The sequence below is a fragment of the Cupressus sempervirens genome, chromosome 11, assembly GCF_028749045.1.
Source record: "Cupressus sempervirens isolate cs-2001-9-10 chromosome 11, ASM2874904v1, whole genome shotgun sequence".
NCBI lineage: Eukaryota > Viridiplantae > Streptophyta > Pinopsida > Cupressales > Cupressaceae > Cupressus > Cupressus sempervirens.
The window spans coordinates 522,305,085-522,331,085 of NC_143128.1; the positions used below are offsets into that span (position 1 = coordinate 522,305,085).

The following is a 26,001-nucleotide window of genomic DNA, read 5'->3' on the forward strand; positions in this document are numbered from 1 at the left end:
TAATTCATAGCAAGAGGAACTTAGTAGATTAACATACTGCTAGAATCGTATACCAAAAAACAAGTACAACATCTGAGATTTTGAATATAAATAAGTTTGATACATAGAAGTCAAACTCTATGAAACCACTACTTTTGAAAACATATTAAGTTCAAGTTTCGGTGTTAATGAAAACTGAAAGTAGCAATCATAAATTGCGTCTATGAGTAAAACTCAAAAGAGATCGTTGCTGCTCGGTGGGTGGTGTTGAAGTAGATGCTATGGCAATATCCTCAATAGGTGCCCTAATAGGTGCCTTACGCTCGACAAAAGCTTCTGATGGATGACCAAGCTTATTTTCCTCTTTACGTGTTGCCACATCTGCATCCCACTCATTTGCTTCTCTCTCAAACTTAGCTAGTTGCTCATCTGTCAATAAATGTTCACCAACATCCGCATCCTCACTATTAGGAGGAGCAATCCAATTGGCTGAATATGGATCAATGTCATCCAAGTCCAGTGCTTCATATGAAGCTTTCCCTTTCACCTTCTTCTTGTGCAAGAGAAGGTTGTACTTCACATAAACCAAGTCATTTAGGCGCTTTTGAGTCAACCTATTACATTTCTTCGTGTGTATGTTTTGAGAAGTACTCCAATTTCTCTCATAGCCAGAAGCATTACAAGGTTGCAATATAATTCAAATGGCAAGCAGTTGAAGATTAGGCATTGTGGCACCATAATCTTCCCACCACAAATCTACAAGGGTTAAAAAAATCATTTATGATGTGGTAAAACTTCCAATAAACTTCATGAGCGAAATAAATGGTATGATAGAACTAAACACATGTTCATTTTTACCTGGCTGCAAGGTGTATCTCCAATGTTTGCAATTAGGAGAAGAAAACAACGGCTCCTCTTCCCTCTTGTAGCTTTGCAGCTCATCAAGTATGAGATCTCAGAGGTCCGTATCAACAACTAATCTTCAGATACATGTGTCCAAGCCAATTTGAACCTTTGCATCTGCTTTAAAAGTGTTGGAAAAATAATACTTGGGGTTCAAGAAGTAGCCAGCTGCATGAATGTGTTGGTGGAGTTGCCGGTTCCACCTACGATCAATGATGTTCCATATGGGTCTATATTTGGTCTCATTTGACCTATATAAGTGTTGAATGGCCTTTTTTGCCCTATCCATGGCCTCATATAAAAACCCCATGGGGATTTTATCCCCATCCACAATTCGTAGAGCCTTCACCAATGATTCTGATACCTGGACATAATGAAACATACAGAAATCAGCCAGTGAGAATATTTCAAAATTAAATACTAAATCATCAATAAAGACTTGAAAACTTACTTTGTGGGTCTCCTCCATTAGCTTTTCAAAGCTAGCATCAAACACAATCCTCACAATCTTCTTTGCTTCGAGCTTCCTAGCATAAGGACTCTCTAACCATTTCTTATCAAGAAACATGCGCCTAAGGGCTAGCAATGTCTCAGATATGCTTTGCAAGTTTAGAAAATTAGTAGCAAAGCGTGTGACCCTTGCTGGTACAAGATCCTTACCACTAGTGCGCTTTTTCATAAGACTAAGGAACCATGTATGATTGAAGATGTACTTCACAATATTCCTTCCATCTTCAACCACCTTCTCCACCTAGCTCAGTTTCCTTAGATCCTCAAGAAGCAAGTCAAGACAACGGGCAACACAAGGGCTCCAAAGTAATGTGGGATGTCTCTCCATCAAAAGTCTACCGACTGCCACATACGCAGCTGCATTATCAGTCACAATTTGGATGATATTAGCCACTCCCACTTCTATTACCACCTCATCCAACATGTTACAAAAGTTTTCTGCATTTTTTACTTGATTAGAGGCATCAACTGATTTAAAAAATGCCAATAGCCCCCTTGAAGCAACTATAAAGTTGATGAGCATCTTGTTCCCTGCCATCTGTCCACCCATCAGATATAATAGTGCAACCTTTTTGTTTCCAAACTTTTCTTTGCTCTTCCACAAGCTGATCAATATTTCTTACCCCGTCATTTAACAACAGCCCACTCACCTCATAGGGAGTTGGGGGCTTGAACCCCTTACCAGACAAAGAAATGGATGTTACCACTTGATCCCAATACGAACTACATAAAGCATTGAAGGGAATATCATTGTGGATCCAAAATCTTGTAGTTGCCACCTTTGTCTTTTCATGCATCTTTTTGTTCCATGCAGTGCCTAGCAAGCCGGGTTGAGCACTAGGAGTGTTACGTGGAATCCAAAAGTCTGCTAGAGACCCACTCATACTTCCCGATCCTCGTATCCGAGGCCCAATAGAAGAAGAACCCTCTCCCCCTGTTCTCGATCTTGTATAACCAGAAGTTCCCATTGGGGCTGCCATGGCCTTGAATATCCTCTTTTTTTTGCCTAACTTTGCGCATATTTTTGTAGCCTTGTCAAAGCCTCTCTTGTAACCTCTTCTGAACATTTTCCACATGTTGTAACATCATTGCTTGGAATCTTCGCAAGATGGTATTTCATTTGGCTTATGCCTGAAGTCATATGCTTATGGCAATGGATACATTCGACGTTTCTATCAATTAACGTTGGGATACCATGTTTCCATAAAGGATCCTTACCTCTGCCACCACCAGTCATCCAGTTTCTATAGGTATGTCATTGACACTGCAATAATAAGAATGAACAATCAAATATTAAATAAGTTTGATATCAAACATAGTTTGCAACAATTTTAAAGCAATATGAATATATAGGATTTAATGATTAAATACATTTTTGAAATAGTATATTCATTAATTTAATGACATTTAGTGTTGTATTAAATAAATAGTAAACTGTAATACATTATATAAAGTTTTAATTTCATGAACTTCATAAAATTTCATATTGTATTTACTATTTACTATTATTTATTTAAAATTTTAATAAATTAATAATAAATAGTAATATTAATACCATATTACAATTAATATCAGAAAATGATTTACTGTTTACTCATATTTTTATCAAATTTATATTACTATAATTTAAAAATTATAATAACCAGTTTATATAAAATTAAAAATATACTCCTTTCATATTTGTGCGTAAAAATAATTATTTTGTCCAGAAATATTGAAATTAGAAAATGAATATAGAGTACAAAATAATATTACAGAGGTAGCAGAATACAAATATTTAATCTATATTTGTATGTAATATTATTCAATCTTCAGTCGGGAAACATAGAACATGAATATCAGAAATATAGTATTATTCATATTTGTGTGTAATAGCATAATACAGTTTGGAAACTCACGCAAATACTGCTAGGAATATGTCTTCAAAGGCAAGTTCACACCCAGAATATCTTCTTTGATCCGTTGTGCTGAAGACCAATACAAATCAGCAAGAGGAAATGACCCAGTTTGCGGCTGCTGAGTAGAGTCGAGCTTGACCATATTCCTAAAGCCCGTTGACCATATACCTAAAACCCATCTTTATGCGATGATGTGCACACTGCATTCGAACCTAATTTTTTTTGTCATTTTGTGTTGACTTGCTCACCGACAATTTTAACTGCCGCCTTTTCTGGTTACTTGCGATTTAATCCAAATAACATGCTATGATTTATTGGAAAAAGCATTGCTGAGTTTTTCTGTGTTTTAATATTTTTTCCTGCCCACTCGCAATAACTCGTGAATTTTGCGTTATTTCGCTAGTATTTTAAACTACTTTTGGACAGCATTATGAAGGGGACAGCGAGGTCTGGAATGATCTTTGCAGTCAACACTGAAACCACACCAAAACTGTCAAAATTTCAAAGCCACAGTCAACCAAAATCATCATAGTCTGCTCATCTCAGAGATCTTCATTTTCTTTGAAAGTCTGAATCCAAGCTTCATTATAAGCCTGTGTTTCCTAAGTGAAAACACTAGACTAGCAGAGTGGGTCTCTCGCCACCGAAACCAGCAATTGGAGATGGTTTTTGTCCTCAACAACACCCAGAAGAAATTCCTTTGTTCATTCCAACAGCATTCTATTATATGTGCAAACTCCGTATGAAGAAATGAGAGCCCAAACTCCAATTTATAGAGTTTGGAGAGAATTAGGGCTCTTTTATAAATTCAAATTTATTTTCCCTCAACTCTCAATATACTTTTAAAAACAACTTTTAAGTTTTATTTCCCCAACAATCTAGGCATCCAACTTTGGGGTCTACACATAGCACTCAAATATTTAACACTAAAGTAAATAATTTAAAGTTTTTTAATAATTCCAGTGTATTACAGAACTTTCCAAGACACTGAAAATAGAAATCCAATCATACTAGAGCTTAACTGTAGCTGGAAGATGATAATGATGTTGATGCAAGCACATAGTATGAATAGGAGATTTCTCTTAGAACCAAAGAGAATAAACCTAGAAAAACTTAGAAAGATTGGTGCCATGCAAACACTTGCTATGAAAGCCATGTTTTTTGAGGAGCAAAAGAAAAAACACCTAGGAAATCCTTAAAAGGTTGGTGCCATGCAAACACTATAAATAGCAGCATTCTTTGAGATTTAAGGATGAAAAACATAGAAAAGCACAAAAGGATCCATTCAAGATGAGCACTTACTAAAATAATAGTGTTTCTCTGAAGAGTGATGAGAACAAAACCCAATTTTTTTGAGAAAAGTCCATGTCAGATGGGCATGTACTATATATAGTCAATGCTGTCGAAACCCACAGAAATCGAGAATTGAGCTCACTAAGAACATTGGAACTCTATTAGAACATTTGGGAACCTACAGGTATCCATGAGTAACTGGCCAACACTGGTAGAACAAGATGGCGTAAAAATGGGCACATTACACCCACCTAGCATGGATGCAGTAAAGATGGGGATGGGCATATTCTTTATTCATTGGTATAATCATTCGTAGTTATCACTTTGCTCTAAGCTTTATATTATGCAGTATCAAAACTACTTGACCACAACCTTTCCAAGCCTCTTCCATTTAAATTGTCCTTCCATCATCTGAGATAGGCTCATTGGCCTTAAGGTCCACTCTAGGGTAGTGTATTGCCCTCCTCCCAGGCTGATCCTTTGACAATAGAATAAAAAATGTCAGATGTGTTGTTTCTAAAATTTGAACCAGCCATTGAGAGCTCCACCATTCTATCTAGTATCACAAGCAAAAGACAATAAAAAGGCAAATTTTCCATACAGTCAAGAAGAATCAATTCTATCAAGGCTTTGTAAACCCATTGATAGTCTTTTTATTAATCAAATAAAACACTCTAATAGATAGACTTATATATTCATGATGTCTAATTCTAAAGTGTATCATATGGACAGTTTTGCCACAAAGGAACCAAAAAACTAGGTGATTTCGGGCAAATAGATTGGATCTATTCTTGAAAGATTAGTTCCTGGCTTTCAACCCAACAAATGACCCAAGCATAATGTCAGTTTGTTTAAGATTTCTCCTTTGTGGTAAATGTAAGCAAAAATTACACTAAAGAAAATAGGAGCTACTGGAGAATACATAACAATGTCTAGGTTTACCCAACAAAGGGGAGTGTTAGACCACAAAGGAATTTATGTAAATACATATTCGAAAATCATTTCCTAATTGGATACTATTAGAAATGGGAGCGTCATAGAATGAGTGCAAACCAAGTTCACCTAGAGATGGGGAGACTTGGAGGTCTTGGAGACTGGTATAGGTACTGGTACAACTATTTTTCAAAAATAGGAGACAATGCTAGTTGGTGAGGACATTTATTTTTATATAAACTAATAATTTCCAAGAAATATCATAACATCTTTGAAAACAATAATGGAAAATTGTGAGTATGAACATTAAAACCATTGAATCAAAATATCAAATCTAAAAACTCAAATCACTAATAGTAAGAGTAAAACTAATAGTAATGTCATTTGCTCATTTAATATATTGTCATATAGTTGAAAACTTACTCTGCAAACAAATGAAAAAATTAAGTGTTTTGTTTTTATTACTTGTTAATATGCTTTTTCCTTTGGAGATGCATGGGAGATGTCAAAATTCATGGTGGCAGGCTGGAGACGTTGAGAGACTTTGATACGAAGTGCCCACCCAATTCTGAAGTCCTTGGGTATGTGCAAGGTCTTGGGTTGGGTGGGGGGGTCTCCCGATTACATTGGTGCAAACCATAGATTATGAATATATACCTCTTAGATGTTTGAGTTTTTCATAAAATGGGTAGCTTGCGAGGATTTTCCTTCCATGCTCTAGGACATGATCCAATTAAAAAATCATGACCATATTCTTTCCTCACAGAATACATAGGCAAAACCCATGGAAGTATAATAAATATAGGTTAACAATCAGCCATGTGAAACCATCCCAAAGTGGCTTCAATAATTTAGGACAATTTTAATATACCCATGCATGGAGAGGGAAATGGCAGATCCATCAGGTTTATTGAATCATCTCTACTAATCACTTTGATATCTTTTATGGATTCATTTGCTAAAGAAATGGTAGTACATATCGCTGATGTGTAATTTCCCCTGCAAATTATATGCAAGCTAGGTTTTCCGCTTCTTTTGGGATAGAGATGGCAAAAAATGCAGGGATGCATTTCCAAAGTGATAGGTGACAGGTGGCCTTCATTTAAGGGATCATAGAGGTTGATAAGTAGATAAAAGGGAAAATTAGAAAATATGTAAAATTCAAAATATTCATATGATAAGGCATTCACCATATTCATTATATAACCATATAATGAAACATTAGAGCTGAATGGAGAATTCACATAAATTGGCTTACTAGGTAACAAAATTTTATTGTTTAATCATTTGAGTTTTCATAACCAATGTGCATATACAATAAAATGAAAAGATTGAAAGGCTACAACTACAAGGTGACAAAATTAGACTACTAGATCTAATGCTGCTCTGCCTCTCTATTTCGGCTGGCCGTAAATCAAAATCAGAGTTTGAATCCGAGTCACTACCGATATGAGCTAAAGTCTAATACTTTATCCAATGAAACCCCAACCAATTTCTTTTGCACATGCTCATCAATTTTTGTGACATCTCTAGGATCAACATCCCGTTATGAAGTTAGAGTCTGTTGATACTCAAGAGTCCATTGATCTTGAAGTTGAAGGCCCTTTGTGTGACTACCACCTTCTCCATTCATGGAAACATAGGCTTATTTATTTAAATCTACATTCAAATCAATTCCTTTTTGGAATATAGAATTTGGCAACTCATGAAAGGAGGTGAATGGAAAACATCCTCAACTCTATTACATTATTCCCAGGCCACATCTACTATCCAATAAGTTTGTATTGAGTTGACATAGCTCTATTTGTCCTCATCTCTAATTTGTTGACTGTTGGACCTTGAAAATTGACTCCTCAATGCTATACTTTCTATGGGTCTTCATTAACCCTTCTCTCACCTCATTATCATCACAAGGAGGCACTCATCTAATCCTTGGTATATACCACTTGGGATTTAGAGCATTGGCTGCCATATGAAGTGAGGTGTTATTTATGTTCCATTGTTTCATCACAATGGGTTTAATATGCTCTTAATATAATCTCAAGTCTACTAAAGTAATATTATCATATTTAGTTTAATGGTCATGTAAGTAACTTTCTTTTTAGACAGTTAAGTTGTTCAATTAGTTTAGTAACTTTCTATTCTGCTTTTAGTTCTCAATTGATTCTATTATGAAAAGATCTTGTAATTGCTTTTAAGGAGTCTTCCTTTCCTTCGTTTAACAACTCTTCATCTAGTCTATCTTCGCCATGCTGAACAACACATTGTACACCACATTATCTACAAACCAAGAAAGAAAGAAAGCAAAACAAGTGGAGAAAGCTAAAAGTAAAGCAAAACCCTGTGAAATTGCTTGGCCTTTTCCAGGGTACTACAGTTTTTACTGGTATGCATGTTATGCCTGGATGAAAAAAATCCTGTACCCTAGATGAATTCACAGTTTGTACTTGATTCCTTTACCGGGTACAAAATTGATGTGATTCAAGAGCTTCTAGGGAGTGATTTGGTAATTTACACATGCTAAATATTATGAAGCTAGTTAGCATATTTTTCAGTTTTAGCATCTCCACTGATTGATATTTCCAATTACTATAAATTGTGCAAAACTCTCCTTGATATTTTTTAAAGATCATGAACAATCCTCTCATAGGGTGAACTCAATTTCTTCTACATAGTATTTGGTTAATATGTTGTTAATCTCTTCTTTATAGAGAATTTGACACCTCCACACTTTAAAGCTCCCAGTTTGGCAAGAAAGGTAGCAATCCCATTTTCATTTTCCTGAGGAATCATAACAGTTCTACACAAGAAATTATTTGTATCTGACTATGTAATTTTAAATGGCTATCCAATCCATATTCTATAGATTGATGGCTAGTCATTGGGCACAACTTTTGCATCAGCATATAATCCAATTATTTGTGCAATTAAAATTCAATATCCTTAGCCATGTTATTGAATGTGAGCAAGTTGTTAATTCATGCATGACAGACTGCAATGCAAAAATCATGAGAACTATCTCCAGTGAATCCAATAACATATTTAATAAAGAAAAATGTATGTGGGGGTAATATAGGAAATTAGAAATTCAATTCATACATTAGAATCAGTATTGCACTCTGGATGTTACATTGCATATATGATATATGCAATAACAAGGACTAGAAGCTCAGAAACCGCGAGTCATAGCTGAGTCTTGGAAACAAATAAATGATTAGCATTCACAATGTATTGGGATCAGATTTGATTTAAGAGTTGTTCTATTAGACACTCTGAAGTTTCATACAGTAGAAGTGTAAAATAATTAGCAATATATCATTGGCCAAACTGTCGATACCATCAAATGAGTTCAAATTACATGTTAGGGATCCAAAATGCTGAAATCATTATACAGCTGCTTATTTAAGAATAATATATCTCCACTACAAATGTAAAATTTCTCAAGTGCAGTAAGGAAGAATTATCCTATTCCAAGGTTTAAATTGTGAAAATCCTGAAATTATATGTTTTATGTTGCTTTTATTTTTAATGAATATAAAAGCATTTTTTCATTGAAATTTTGTTGCAAAATGTTTGCATCACCAGCCTGTGCTTTGGGATTTTCCAAGGATTTAATTATCAATAGTTGACTATAAATACAGGCATGGTTCAGGGAGCTTCCTAGGGGAGTGTTGGACTCTCTTACTCCTGAGCAAGTGATGCAATGCAACACTGAGGAGGAGTGTCTTGAACTCGTGAATCTTCTGCCTCCAACCCAAGCAGGTCTATTAAACTGGGCTATCAATCTAATGGCAGATGTTGTACAAGAAGAGCAGTTCAACAAAATGAATTCACGGAACATTGCAATGGTCTTTGCACCCAACATGACACAGGTAAATGCCTTTGGATTATTATAATAGTAATCTCATTGATGAGATTGTGACATCCTTTAGCTCTTTAGATGCAATGGTTATCATAATCGTACTTCATATAATCTAGTTTCATCTGTGTTTGCCTACAGATGGCTGACCCCTTAACAGCTCTGATGTATGCTGTACAAGTAATGAACTTCCTGAAGACATTAATTCAACGAACCTTGAGAGAACGACAAGAGGCTGCTCTAGATCCTGTATTGGTTTCTTCTTGTAGAGATCCACATGATGACAATGGCCATGATAATGTATCCAATGGGTTATTCAGAAACTGTGAGGAAAGTGATGGCATAGATGAAGATGAACATGCACGGGGCAGTGTTGAATCTTTTGTGGAATCCTATGGCACTGGTAATCAATCAGTTAATGATATCGAGGAGAGTTTTTTGACCTTTAGTGACAAGGATACCATTGATGAAGGGGAACTCCCCCATGACAGCAGGGTAGATAACTTTAGTTCAAGTGACGGTCCTGGGAATGAAATGAAGAAGAGTGGAGGAGCAAAATTAGAGGGAGTTGATTCTGAGGACATTTTAGGTGTTAAAAAGGGTGCTCAGATGTCCTATTCTGAAAACAATCATTGGAAAGCAAGCACAAGTGAATGTGATTCTTTTGGTATTCATGAAGTTAAATACAATTCATTTCAAAGGAACAATGTAGAGATTAACAAAGGAGTGAGAAAAGATTACCCTCAGTGTATGATTCAGGTGCTCCAGCCAACAGAGAAACCAAAAGGAATAAGTGTCATAAACCATATTAATCAGCAGGTTGAGCGAGCCGAAGCTTGGCGATAAGTTGCACTTAAATTTCTTCTGTTATCGATAAATTTATGTTTTGTTCTCTGAATTGTCTGTTTCTGTTGTGGTGGAATCTTGCTATTTGAAGATTTTAAACTGTTTGCACTAATGTGTTCTTATGTGCCTTTTCTTTTGAATAACTCCCACTCTTACATGAGTGCACAGCCAAGAATCCCCATCAGTTGTCTTCCTTAAGAATCATGTAAGCTTTTGTATATTATTTTTATCATACAACAGTTTGGCTTTAATTACAACACAATATTTACCGTACCAATTTTTTTCTTTCCTTTTCCAATTTTCTTCCCACTGAAACTAATTTAGATGGCACTATATCATAATGCTTGGAGTAGTCTGTTGTCATTTTTTAATATAAAATTAAGTTGTTTTGATGAAATGCCATTCTGGTCTGAAATTTGTATATTTTGTGTATTGGACTACCAGTTGAAGTATTCTTAATTTGGGTCCTTTTAATTGTGTTTATCAGTATAAAAGGTAATGTGTTAATCTGTTTAAAGTAATATTAGGTAATGTGGGAGAGTGGGACCATGCAATCCACTACTGTTTGAAGGTATAAAGTTAAAAGCAAGTTGAGGGGGAACAAAATTGGTAGTACAGATCAAATTTTTTACTTGATTTGAATTGGATTTTTTCAACATATTAATAAGCCTGAAGAACTATTTTAGTTTGATGCAAATTTAACATCAAATCCCATTGGAAAACCAGTATTAGTAATCATTATAATGTATTATCTTTGGGTCTAATCATAATGTCATGTGCTAGAGTAATGTTGGGTTACATGGAAGAAATGAGACATGCAACCATAAAATTGCTTTAGGAATCATAAAAAGCAAAAATAACGATTGCTTTAGGACAATGCTTGATCTGTTGTGGTGCTGTGGTGGAAGGAATTAATATTAAAAAGCAGAACTTTTTGAGGGTTTAGATTACATTTTTCGGACATATATAACTAACTAATGATTTTTATGAAGTCAGCTTGTTTTGTAATAATCACCTGTTCTGATAAAAATGTTTGATAATTTTAAGGTACGACTTGATTCTTGTATCTGATGGTGTAATGAAGGTTGGCTTTCTGTGTGGTGCTTGGATTAAGGTCTGTATGTGATGTAACTCAGGATACTGCCAAAAGATATCTGAAACCCCAAACTGTGATGCTAATGGATTATTGAACATGTAGAGTATTTGACAATCATCTAATACTGCTGTTTGATTGTTACCATCAAGAAATAGAAGAAAGGTGATCTACTATAAAAATACAACAATTAACATCAAAAATAAAGGGAGCATATAAAAACTTGTGCCCTACTACAAAAGTACGTGTCTAATAGAATGTAAATTTCGTGCGTGTCACATTTAAATATTCATTAATCTAAGTTCCATGTTTTATGGCACGAGATGAAACTTGATTTTGCAAGACACCTTACTCAACCTTGCATATAGATAGTGTTTTTGATAGTGTTTTAAGTCTCTACTCAAAAAATACCTCACAACTTTTCATTATACAGAGCATATTGAAACCATAGTAAAAGGGGGACGCATTCCCCCCCCCCCCCTTTTTTTGCCCCACGTCCTAGAGACTTCAACACACTAGGGACTTGGGGATTCCGTCCCTTGGTCCCCAATGGCTCCAGTGCAAATTCGACTATTTATGTTTAATGTTTGATGTTCCAATTCAATGCAACGTTCAAGTATTTACTCTTTTACATCTTTATATCTTATATTGCAATACATATTTTCATAACTAGCATTTTAAGTACCATAGCATGGGCGGTGTAACTATGATTGAAACGAATGATGCATTTGTTACCTTAGTAATAATTTTGTGTCCTAAAACAAATTATAGTTATTTGTAGATGTATAAAATTAATGGATTTGGCCGTTGATTGAATGACAGCAATATTATTTATTCACATGAGTGCTCAAAGCAATTCTTTGACTATTTAATAATTTGGAATTTCTTGTCCATTCATTGCAAACGAACAAGCTTCTAGTTATGAAGTTGTAATTTTTAAGTCACTTGGTTTTATGTGTGGAATTGACACTTAATTCTATGAACAAATTCAGTACACCAAAACAGAATTTTTAACTGGCAACAACTTGAATTCATCAAGATTAATTCATGGGCTTCAATTTTCTTAGGACTGCTTGCATGTTTTTGGTAGAAAGGAGTTAAATGCATATTTTAGAAGAGGCGTGTGCTTTACTTTGGTAACAATATTGGCTTTTGAAATGTTGTCTCCTTTTGGGTTGATTGACGTGTCTTTTTCAGCCAACCTTCTGTTATCTATTTATTATAGATAACAGGTTCTGTGATTGTCTGGTGCAATCACTTGGGGTAAATTATGCAATTTAAATGTTATGGAATTTCTTGAAGTTCATATGATTCCAATTCTTAAAGGGAAACATCTGTCATTTGAAACAGTTGTTTACAATTTCTAAAGTTCGTTTAGCTCAAAGACCTTTGACGACAACAGCTCTCTAAAGCAATCGAATCTCACAGGTACAGCTTTTTGATCTTGTAATTGACTTGATATGTGCAAATTTTCAACATGGATTTGATTTTCACTCAGATGCTGGTCCAATGCAACATCCTACAAAACTAAAAGTTGGATAATATACAATTTTCTTCGAAGCAGCTGCATAACGCAATGAACCAGACCTCAACTAATATGTGACTGAATTTACTCGCTGTTGTAAACCGATAGCTATGCCTAATAACAAATTATCAGGGAATCATCATTTTTGCGTAAGTGCTGCAAATTACATCAACATGAAGAAAATGAAGCTGGGAAGGGGTTGTGACTTTTTTGTCAGTTCATATCAGAAATATTGCGAGCCATGATTGTTCATTGGAGACAAAAAATAATTGTTGTCATGTGAACAACTCTTAGGCTGCTTATCTTTGCTAGCTTTGCTCTTCAACTCCTGCAAACTAGTCATCTTATTTAGATTGCCTAAAGATGTGGTACTAGATATAAATTATGTACATCACAAAATAACTAGAAGTAATTAAAGAGTACTATGCTCTTCATAATTTCCAAATCACTCTACGCTCGAGTAGTGTATATCAAATGGTTTTCACCAAAAGGAGATACATGGCTAAAAGTGAGGGTGATCAATGCTGCTAAGCACTGAATTGAGACCATCATATAATGCTACGGATGAATGTGAATCAAGTTGGAAAAGTTACTAGTAGAGTAAAATATTGTATATCACAGTTTTCCAACTCGTGTTGAACACTCATTTTTTGTTGTCCATTCCCATAGATGTGATTCTAGGCCCTTTTTTTTTTGTTGCTAAGCTTGAAACTCCCTTATCAAGATGAGGTTTTAGCCCATCTTCAATGCTAATGCCCTTTTCAAGTATATTCTCACCCTTTTTGGACATTTAAATGAACACACATGATCCCATACTAGCCGTGCATGAAAAACATTGCTGCAGTGTTCTTGAACACAAAATAGTTCTAAATGACAAATTCTGATGCTTATGGATTTAATACTTCTTAAAAATAGTAAGTGTAACATACCAATTTTCTGGGTCTAAATTAACATCTATCATACTCAAAGAATATAGATATTACTTCGTTTCATAGGAAGACAGTAATATCATTCATGTTCATGTGAATAAGATTTACCATTAAAATTAGTTAGACAAAAATAACTAAAAACTTGAAATACCATCAAATAAAATTACTGCAAAAATTGAAAAAAAAAAACACATACCTTGGAAAACTAAGATCAAAATCAAACTAGGGATAGTTCTGCAACCACTCGGACTAGTCCACAAATACACTATAACAATTTCACATGATGCTTATAAAAACCGCTATCTCAAAATCAAATGATGTTTACAATTAAATACCACTATATGTAAAATTAGAGCATCACATACCATTGTAACAATTAGGGCTTCATTTATTGCAGATTCCATTAGGGCTTCGGATACCACTGATTCAAATAGGGTTTTCGCTACCACAATTTCATTTAGGGCTTTCGATACAATGGATTCAATTGGGGCTTCTGATGCTGTTGGATTCAATTAGGGTTTTCGATATCGCTGCATCATTTTAGGGTTTTAGCTATCACTCAATCAGTTAGGGCTTCAGATTCCTTTCCTTCTGATTACTTAATTGTGACAGTATCTCAAGATTAGAAATATACTTATATTCGATATTCATATAATTGAAAAACAATCCATGAATCTATCTTTTGTATCTAGGTGTAAAATAACAGTAACAATGAATTAACTCAATTAAATCTTACCTCCTCATAAATAAAAGTGATAAAACCTATTTCCGATAAACAATTGAATGCATAGCTTATCTTTGTCTGATGCTTGACTAACATCTTAGGGAGAGGTGAAACATTGTCAGGGGCTTAACCACCCAACCTTGGACCAAATCTTATCCCCACACAGTCTCTAACGAGAAAGGCCCTCCCTACCCGGAATAGATAGGGGTCATCTTGCCATCCACTAGGCTTCCTAGTATTTATCCACACCACAATACTTGACCACATGATTTACAACAATAGGATCAAGTATGAGCTATTAAATATTCATTATCAATCTAGTTTCTTGATTTTGTTTACAGATTAAATTTTCACATCTTCACCATTCATTGGCCTCTCTGCTAGGTGAATCCCTTAGTGTTCAGAATCCATGTGTATTCATAAATACACGGTCTTTGATGTTGGTTCATTCATACATTCATGTTTTTACAGTTATCATTTGAATTTCCATAACTGATGTTAATCTTAAGGATATTTGATGAAGATCTATGATGAACTCTATATTAAGCTGGAAACCAACAAGAAGGTATTATAGACTAATCTCAACCTAGCAATGTATAATCAGCTATGGTTAAATATTCAGTTCAGGAAAGAAAGAAGTTATGAATATGAAAACGGATTTGCATTATTATCAACTCTATCAATATTATTTGACAGTAATCAAGAAGGATGAACTATGAATCATAATGCATTTGATATATTACTTATAATTTCCATCTTCCAAATTCAAAATTGAGACAATCTTAGGGTTATTAGGACAACAAGTGACATGATATTAGAACCCTATGAAGTTTTGACTAAGGAAGCTATGTTTTTAAATAATGCATATTCCATCCAGACCAGTAATTAATTCTAACAACATTATTATCATTACGAAAGGAAGATGTACAAAACAGAGCACAAAATGAACACACCAATCATGGAAAGGAAAAACTGGTCTTGCTTTGACTTAGATCACAATAGTGGAACCAAATTATTAAATACGATAGACAACAGAGATAGTATTGAAAATTATTGAACATCAGTACTAGTGCAATATGGAGACCTTTCCTAATCTCCAACTACAACAATCTAGCATCAAAACTGAATGAATTTGTTAACAGATAAATCCCTGTGAATGAACACATAACACTCACCATACCTGTAGCCAAGTTCACAAAGATGCAACAAACTCAAGTGAGAACAAACTCGATAGTTGTTCCAATTGATAACTAACAACAACAATTTGGTATTGCTTCCTCGGCAAATAGAAAGCATGCACGACACCGATGCCATTAATATGGGATGCTAAACTGATAGGTACATAGTCTAGCCTTCCCTCAATAGTAGAAACCATGGACGTTATATTGATGAAAGAAAGCCACACCATGAGTGAAGGTGACTTCGTTTTTCACTGCTAAAAAGGCTAAACATTTATGTTGACGTTCTATATCCCTTGGCTCTACTCATGGCTTCCAATATAAGAAACTACCCCTGACTTCTTGGCTTCCAAAACATAAAAGATGTAAAACCATTCGAATTCCCAATTAATAAATCGACTATGAAGAGAGAAAAGAATAAAAGCTAAATAAGAAGTTGGAAAGAATAATTGGAACATTATAATGTGAAAATTATAATAATTCAATTATTATAATTTGAACATTATTATAATGTACAACTAAACATCACTCTATTAAATTATTAAATGATAATGGTGCCAAATCATTTTTATATTTAAATGCACATAATTAAATATTTATTAAAATAATATGATGAAAGATAAATTAAAAATCCTTTAAGATACTTTATATATTTTAACCCAATTATTTTAGTTAAATTATTTATTTAAATAACTCATGTGAGTCCCATAGATGTATCCTGTTTCAAGTCCCTAGGTTCTTTACCCATCTGTCCAGTGATGGTGATGCTCCTGCGTTATTCTTTTTTGACAATGATTTCACCCCTTTGATGTGTTTCCTGCAAGGAAATCCACCGTAGTTAATTTATATTATCATAATAAATTATTTAATCATAGTTAATCATAATGGTTAACCATCTTCTCAATTCCATGAATTTGTGATTAACGATAAACTAGCATCTTATCTTCACTTGAAATCATAATGACTAACTATCTTACCATTTTGCCAGATTATAACAAATTAAACCGCCAACTGATTTCATGTGAACCCCAATAGCTATATTTCAAATTAGGTCAAAAATTGGGATGTAACATACCATTCCCCTTGTGGTTCATCATCCTCAATGAACTTGAAATTGTAATGAACATTATAAAGGAGTATTTTTAAAATTGGAATGTAACGTACCATTCCCCTTGTGTTTCATCGTCCTCGATGACCTCTACAATTTAGACACTAAAAGAATATTCCAAATACAAGATACATACATATATATATCGAGATCCATTTTTACCTAAAGTTTCCAGAAAGATACTTGCATGGTAACATAAAATTAAACACATACTCACCTGAGTTCACTTTACCATACTTGTGGTTATCTTAGCATCATTTAAGTTGATTCTATTTCATGTTCCTGTAATACTCATATAGGTACTCACCATATCATTAGTTCGATTCCATAGTGATATCTTCATTTAAGAGAATTTTCAGGGTTCAATGACTAAAAGTAAGATAAGCATTCAAAATTGAAATTCTTCAGCTAGCAAGTTCTAGATCATAACTTTATCATAATTTAAATCACTTATACGTACCATCGGGCATATGACATTTATTATTGGGTAGATCATCCTTACGGATCTCTAGGAATGGGTAAGTGAATCCATGTTTTTCCATTTATGTGACTTTAGTCTTCATGTTCGTCTCATAACATTTTGTTAGAATAATCATCTCATGACATAATACAATAGCTTAATATGTGAAATCAACATCATGCATATTATACATGTATAGCAATGTGTTCAAGGGTAAAAACATGATATACTATGCAAGATCATCATACATCAAATCAAGATCATAAGCATCTGAAACAATTCATAAGATTCTCATGAGTAACTCATCATTCATCTGCAAATATTTGGAAATTTATCTTTTTCGTTTTTGTAATTTAAACTTCCATGCTCATCTTGTCAAAGTTTACATCTGTAAATAAGCATTGATAGTTCCAATTATGCAAGTGTGTTTACTCCATACTGGAGCACAAAATAATCTTGTTGTTTAATCAACATTAGAAAGGATCATGATTCACAGTTTTGTTTTCATTCAGTTCAAGTTCAAATAGGTAACAATTTATTTCTGTCATTAATTGCATAAAGAATTATTTAGCCATCATGATGGATTTTGATTTTTTAATTTATCAAGACTATATAAATTGTGTTTGGATTGTGCAAGCCTTAGCCTTGAATCATACTCGTTCCTTACACATTCTAACCTTTTAGAATGGCTTCCTCGAAATGTTTATCTGTCCGACCATCAAAGCAACCCAGTGGGTTGAAGTCCCAACAGTTATTCTCCAAAATAACTGAAGCATATGGACAGTCAACAAAGATCACATGTTCGACATAACTGCCTAAATTCTACCCTGGCCAAGGATTTCAAATTGGGTCTACAAACCTAATCTACACCACTCGACTTGCCAATCCTTTTTATCTTCTTAATTAGGTTTTGTCTTTATAATATTATAGTTTATGCATTTGTCCATTTTATATCATCTCGGCCTTCCTAGCTATTCTGAAATATTTTCCAGTGTGTTTTTTCTAGTTTTGATTGCAATATCCGTTATGCAAAATAAATCTTTTTAAACATTTACATTTTTAGTTTCTTAGAACAGTGTTAGAGCTTTGAACCTAGCGCTCTAATACCATATGTAACATAATGATTTTTCGGGTCTAAATTAACATCTATCATACTCAAAGAATACAGTTATTACTTCGTTTCATAGGAAGACAATTATATCATTCATGTTCACGTGAATAAGATTTATCGTTAAAATCAGTTAGACAAAATTTCTTAACTAAAAACTTGAAATACCATCAAATGAAATTACTATAGAAATTGAAAAATAAACCACATATCTCGGAAAATTGAGATCAAAATCAAACTAGGGATGCTTCTGCAACCACCCGGGTTATTCCAAAAATACACTATAACAATTTCACATGATGCTTATAATCTAAAAATCGCTATCTCAAAATAAAATGATGTTTACAATTAAATACCACTATATTTAAAATTAGGGCATCACATACCACTGTAATAATTAGGGATTCATTTACCGCAGATTCAATTAGGGCTTCGGATACCACTAATTCAAATAGGGCTTCCGCTACCACAGTTTCACTTAGGGCTTTCAATACCATGGATTCAATTAGGGCTTCTGATACTGCTGGATTCAATTAGGGTTTTCAATACTGTTGCATCATTTTAGGGTTTTAGCTATCACTCAATCAATTAGGGCTTCAAATTTTTTTCCTTCCAATTACTTAATTGTGACTGTATCTCAAGATTAGAAATATACTTGTATTCGATATTCATATAATTGAAAAACAATCCATGAATCTATCTTTTGTATCTAGGTGTAAAATAATGGTAAAAATGAATTAACTCAATTTAATCTTACCTCCTCATAAATAAAAGTGATAATACTTGTTTTTGATAAACAATTGAATGCATAGCTTATCTCTGTTTGACACTTGATTGACATCTGGGGGAGAGGTGAAACATTGTCAGGGGCTTAACCACCCAACCTTGGACCAAATCTTATCCCCACACGATCTCTAACAAGAAAGACCCTCCCTACTCGGAATAGACAGGGGTCATCTTGCCATCCAATGGGCTTCCTGGTATTTATCCATACCACAAGACTTGACTGCAGAAGCTGCAACAACATGATCAAGTATGAGCTATTAAATGTTCATTATTCAATTTGGTTTCTTGATTTTGTTTACAGATTAATTCTTCACCTCTTCACCATTCATTGTCCTCTTTGCTAGATGAATCCCTTTGTGTTCAGAATCCATGAGTATTCATAAATACATTGTCTTTGCATGATTATCAACTCTATCAATAGTATTCGACAACAATCAAGAAGGATAAACCATGAATCCTAAATGCATTTGATATATTACTTATAGTTTCCATCTTCCAAATTCAAAACTGAGACAGACTTAGGGTTATTAGGAGGAAGCTATGTTTTTAAATAATGCATATTCCATCCAGACTAGTAATTAATTCCAACAATAGTATTATCATTAGTAAAGGAAGATGTATAAAATAGAGCACAAAATGAACACACCAATCATGGAAAGGAAAAACTAGTATTGCTTTGACTTAGATCTCAATAGTGGAACTAAATTATTAAATACGATAGCCAACAGAGATAGTATTGAAAATTATTGAACATTAGTACTAGTGCAATATGGAGACCTTTCCTAATCTCCAACTACAACAATCTAGCATCAAAACTGAATGAATTTGTTAATAGATAAATCCCTATGGTATGAACGCATATCACTCACCATACTCATAGCCAAGTTCACAAAGATGCAACAAACTTAAGTGAGAACAAACACGATAGTCGTTCCAATCGATAACCAGCAACAACAATTTGGTATTGCTTCCTCAGCAAACAGAAAGCATGCATGACACTAATGCCATTAATATGGGATGCTACGCTAACAGGTACAGAGTCTAGCCTTCCCTCAATAGTAGAAACCATGGATGTTATATTGATGAAAGAAAGTCGAACCATGAGCGAATGTAACTTCGTTTTTCACCGCTAAAAAGGCTAAACATTTATGTTGACATTCTATATCCCTTGGCTCTACTCACGGCTTCCAATATAAGGAACTACCCGTGAGTTCTTGGCTTCCAAAACATAAAAGATGTAAAACCATTTGAATTCCCAATTAATAAATCGGCTATGAAGAGAGAAAAGAATAAAAGTAAATAAGAAGTTGAAAAGAAGAATTGGAAGATTATAATGTGAAAATTATAATAATTCAATTATTATAATGTACAACTAAACATCACTCTATTAAATTATTAAATGATAATGGTGCCCAATCATTTTTATATTTAAATGCATGTAATTAAATATTTATTAAAATAATATGATGAAAGATAAATTGAAATCCTTTGAGATTGATAAGTAGGACATGATTTCCACAGCTAGTCAAATTGTGATGTGAATATCAGGATTTAACTGTGTGATTTTGAGTCAAACTCGATGACCCATGTTTCATGAGTAGTGATTCAACATGAATCCATCTCTCATGAGAATAAATGGAACACTTAGCACTCATTGGATCTAGGTGATGCTCACAGGGGTGAAGCACCAGGACTTCCCGGGAGGTCACCCATCCCAGTACTACTCCAGCCTGAGCGCGCTTAACTACAGAGTTTCCTCCACAGTTAAAACCCAGAGCTTGCAACCCCATCCTTTGAGATGCTTTATATATTATAACCCAATTATTTTAATTAAATAACTCATGCGAGTCCCACAGATGTATCCCGTTTCAAGTTGCTAGGTCCTCTACCCATCTGCCTAGTGATGGTGATGCTGTTGCCTAATTCTTTTCTGACAATGCTTTCACCCATTCGACATGTTTCCTGTAAGGAAATCTCCTGTAGTTAATTTATATTATCATAATATATTATTTAATCATAATTAATCATTATGGTTAACCATCTTCTTAATTCCACGAATTTGTGATTAATGATCAACTAGCATGTTATCTTCACTTGAAATCATAACAACTAACTATCTTATCATTTTGCTAGATTATAACAAATCAACTGCCAACTGACTTCATTTGAACCTCAATGGCTATATTTCAAGTTAGGTCAAAAATTGGGATGTAACAGTAAGATTGCATGAGATTTTGATAACATAATTTCAAGTCTTTTCCCCCTTTCGGATTCTATTTGTATATCTCTAAGCTTTTTCTAATATCTTATCTCTCTAAGCTTTTTCTAATATCTTTGAATTCTATTTTTTTTGGCAACATAACATCACAAGACATTCTTGTGAATATCTTTAATTTATTATACTATTCGCATGACTCATTTGCAATCTCTTAATATTTGTTCATAGCCACTAATTCACCCATAACTTTTCCATAGCCTTAATCTTACAACTTTCGCTTATCTTCGTTTGTTGGTTATTCTAACTTATATAGATCCTCTAGTTTCTTCTTGATGTCATTCTTATTCTTATAACTCCTACATTCACAAAACACTATAGACACAAAAAGTATAGGCCTATGTTGTTTCTTGTTACAGTTCTATGCAACCAACAATTGACATCTTGTATTTTAAGAAATACAAGAAAATGTTGTACTTAGCAAGTTGAGGTTAGACTACACCTAGGGGACTAAGGTAGTTTCACATTCATAAATTAGCATTTTGTTCTCTACAAATCAATTTCTATCATTCAAATCTTAGTGCCAAGTGAGTAATCTGAAATTTCGAAACTATTATAGGGACCAAGTCAAAGAGAACATGTTGAAAAGAAATCTTGTCAAGTTCTAAACAAGGGGTGTTATAGCTTCTTTTAGTTTGGCACTATGAGATTAGAGGTTGGATCCATTCCTATACACTTCGTTTTTGAAATCCACTTTTTGTTGATCCCCTTTTTCAATTTTAGATTCTTCAGTGGTTATTCAAGTTACCTCCATAGTTCTTTATGGCATTAATATGGTTCAATAGGTTGTTTTTATGGTTCCTAAATTAGTTCCATGTGTCTCAAATTTTATCCTCTAAAGAGAGCTTCCAAAATCATATTCTATCTATTGTGGTATTTTAAGTTTTTTAACAGCCCTAACCATTGTCATCTCATCAATTGATAATAGTGTTGGAACTTTGGCAACTGGAAACCATGGCACCCTTAAACACAACCTAATAATTTTGTCCCCTAGGTCCTTCGTGAGATACGTCTTCTAGTATGCCCAATATTCTCTTGCTTGTTTGAGATTTTGATAGTGCATGACTGTGGCTTAAACAATTTACATTATAGGATATTTTGTGTGGAGAGTTCCATCTAAAAAAAATGCTTCATGATTGGGTTACCAAGACTAAGGCCCCTCATATGGTCTTTCTTGAAGATGTCCATAATCTTATCAAAGACTTTTTTATTTGTTTCATTTTGATGAGTCCAACCATGTTCAAACCATATTACAAAGTTAGCCTTGAAATGTTCAGTTTCCTCTTCTTGTTTTCAGCCATAGTTTCAAGATTGTCGTCTTTGTTTAAAAGAAGCTCAAGGTATCCATACGGATAAAATGCGTTGGTCTAACCTTGCCTCATTGGCTGTTTTAAAAAACCAGTGCCCAATCCATTAACAAAGGTGTTGTATTGAGCTTGACTAGTTTAATGGGTTTTACTATGTTTGACCCTAGAAGAGGGTTTGTGTTGAAGTTGATTTCCCCTGAGACCTCAAAGAGAGTATTGATATTTAGATAAGAGGTAATTGCCACTCTCAACGAGTGTTACATTTGAATTGAACCAATACTTCAATTTTAATGTCAATTTTCAAAAGACATGATGGATTGTCCTAAGGCCATTTTGTGGGTTAGGACTCCTCCCAAGGAGCTTGAGCCTTCATGGTCTTCTAAGGCTCCCAAGGATGAAGATAGACGAAGAATATTTTCTTGTAAGGGGAAGGGTTTGTCAAATGCTTTGACTTCTCATAAGAAACCAAGCTCTGTTGTTTCGAATTTGCAACTCCCTATTTGAAACCTTAAGATTAAAGGAAAGGAGACTTATATCCTTGCAATTAGTGAAGGTGGCACTTGGCTTGCTTTGGTTTAAACCCTTAAGCCAATATTGAATTTATTAGCTCAACCAACTTCTCTTTGCCACTCTTGCAACCTCTCTAGGTGAGTAGAGGATGGCAATGAAACTCCAAAAAAGTAAAGGATTTAATAGTTTAGCTTGCTAAAGGTGTCAAATTTCTTACACAATAGCTTCTCTCTCTAGGATGAGGATGACATGCAAGAATTTGAATCATCAATTACACATCATGGAATGTATGAGGTCTTACTAACTTCACATTCCTCATAGGAATACTCATTAAAAATATCTAGTTGTAGATTTATTTTATCTTTAGGCAATTGAAATTTTCCTTGGTTCATGCTTGCTCCTTATGTCACGCTATTTGGCCCTAGTTTTTTATTATGAGAATAATAATACTTAGGGAGGTTTTGTCACCCTCATAGCACCATGCTAGAAATCCTCTATTGTGGCTAATGGGTTGGATCTTGCTAAGAGGCTGGTGTGGATCCTTATGTTAGTCAATAAGCATTCCTTTGGGATCATCAATGTTTACACTCGCAACGATGATATCGAGAGATCATTTTTGTCACAATGGACCATTGATTCATTACCACTAGCTACTTGGGTTGTGTTGTGATTTCAATATAGTTGAGGCGACCTTTGAAAAAGAAGGATTGATTCCTTTTTGTTGGACATCTAGAGAGAGGGAAGCTTGGTTTTACATGTGCAATAATTTGGGCCTTGTAAAAATCCTAACACCAAGTGTCATTGTATTAAAGGGGTTTGACATACATTGAGTAATTTTTGTGTTGGTATTGATAGAAATATTAAACGACTTAATCACACCATGATTATGACTCAATCCTTTTTCTTTTTTGGGGATTATCAAGATCTACTAGTTTTACCTCCCCCTAAGATTACTTTGTTAGATCACTTTCCCATTAAGTTTATCGTTAAATTACAATTGGGCCATGTACGAAAAACCATGAATCAATTTTTTTGAGCACCTCTTTGCTAAGTTACCTACCCATGATGGCTTACATCTAGAAGGTTTGTAATCCTGAAAGACATCCTACTTAGCACTCTAGATGGATTGTGCAATGGAACAATGTTTTAATACACATAGTTTGTTCATATTTATGGTTGGCATGTGCCATGTAACATCGTTGGTCCTATAAGGCAACCACCTTGAATCTTCATCACGCCATAAAGGCTCTTTCTTCCAATCCTTTTCATCCTATCCTGTAGGTTAGGGTAGCATAGGTTTTCCACTAGAATCCAATAGCCAAGAGTTGTGCTCCATACAATGCCCATATCAAAGCTATTTTTTAGTGGCTTAAGGTAGGGAATCACGCTTCCAGGAAGTTCTTTCTAGCTCTTCAAGTGGATCACTCCTCACTAGATATCAAAAGAATTAGAGAAGATCATATAATTTCTCTTAGAGCTATCAAACATTCTCCATGCATTTTTTTTCCATCATTTGAAGGCTTACACTACTTATAAAGCTTCACTTAGGTTAGGTATGACTTTGTGTGAGTGGCTTAATGTTTCTCACTAGCTAGTTTCTAAAATTCAAAAGGTCTTTTGAAACTAGTTTCTCACAAATGAGGACCTCAAGGAAGTGGTTTTCTCCATGGTTGATGAAAAGGCCCCTGGTGTGATGGATTTCATTGTGAACTTTACAAAACATCTAGCCTTGAATGTGACTTTACATGCGTAAGGTCTACCCTAAAGCTCTTCATTCTTGAACTCTTGGCCAACTTATTAATGAGGGGAATATCATCTTCATACCTAAGGAGGGAGAGCCTAATTGTTTTTGCAACTAGTGACATATTACCTTCCTGAATGTTTCCTATAAGAACATCAACAAATCTATAGCTCTAAATATTTTTCATTTGCTCCTACAATTTGTCTACTTCAAAAAAAATGTTTTGTTAAATGTAGATTTTTTCTAAGGTAATACCATTACTGCTGCAGTGGCAGAGAAGAGAAACGCTATAGGAGGCAACATTGTTGAAAATGTAATAGGGAATTTAATGTTATGTTTTAAATGCTTTTAATTTTTGAAGTTTTTAATAACGTCCTACATGTGGTGGCATACCTAGAGTAGCAGTTCGATAAGCTCTCCAGATATAGCCACCTAGGACCAGGTGTGTGGATCTTAAATTAGAATAGGTTTTTTTAGCTCATAGGTGGAGTGTTTAATGATTTTCAGATTCCAATAATAGGTAGTAGGTAGTTTCGGATTCTTATTCTTTTCTTGGATAAAAGATGAAAAAATGTTTTAGATCCTATTATTAGAAAAGGAGAAGTCAGTTTTAAATAAGCCATTCGGCTATGTAAGAGATTCATTCGAGTTTGAGTAAAATAAAAAAGTTGCAGTTTTTTCGTGTGTCTCTTCAGCTTTGGAAGATCGAATTTTGGAGAGAATAGAACGTTTCTTCTGATTTTCCTGGTGCATGGTTCAGTTTTTAGTATGAAATGCGTTTTGGTTTTCTTGTGCAAGTCTCATTGAAGTTGTCATTTTTTTCTCAAAACTCTCCAAAAACTGCTGAGATTTTTCGATTTTCCATCTGGCAAATATGAAATGATTTCCATTATGAAAAGTTTCGGTTTTCTATGGTGTTTTTGATATTTTTCAGCAGAGATATACGGTTTTGAGATTGTTGTTTCAAGCATGGCATTTATGATTTAGTTGCACCCGATTTTCTAAGATAGGAATACGAAAGGTGAGGAAAGATTGT

The 26,001-nt window shown here is 34.2% G+C and overlaps 1 protein-coding gene across 1 annotated transcript in view; it reads left to right on the forward strand.

The window, feature by feature from the left end:
• Window positions 1–10,498, forward strand: part of LOC149530655 (rho GTPase-activating protein 1-like) — a 98,106-nt gene extending 87,608 nt beyond the window's left edge. Inside the window, exons 4-5 of the mRNA XM_089808509.1 lie at window positions 9,158–9,388; window positions 9,517–10,498. Coding sequence (XP_089664635.1) covers window positions 9,158–9,388; window positions 9,517–10,221 — 936 coding nt within the window. The 3' untranslated portion in view covers window positions 10,222–10,498. The remainder of the gene's footprint in view (window positions 1–9,157; window positions 9,389–9,516) is intronic.
• Window positions 10,499–26,001: the final 15,503 nt, after the last annotated feature.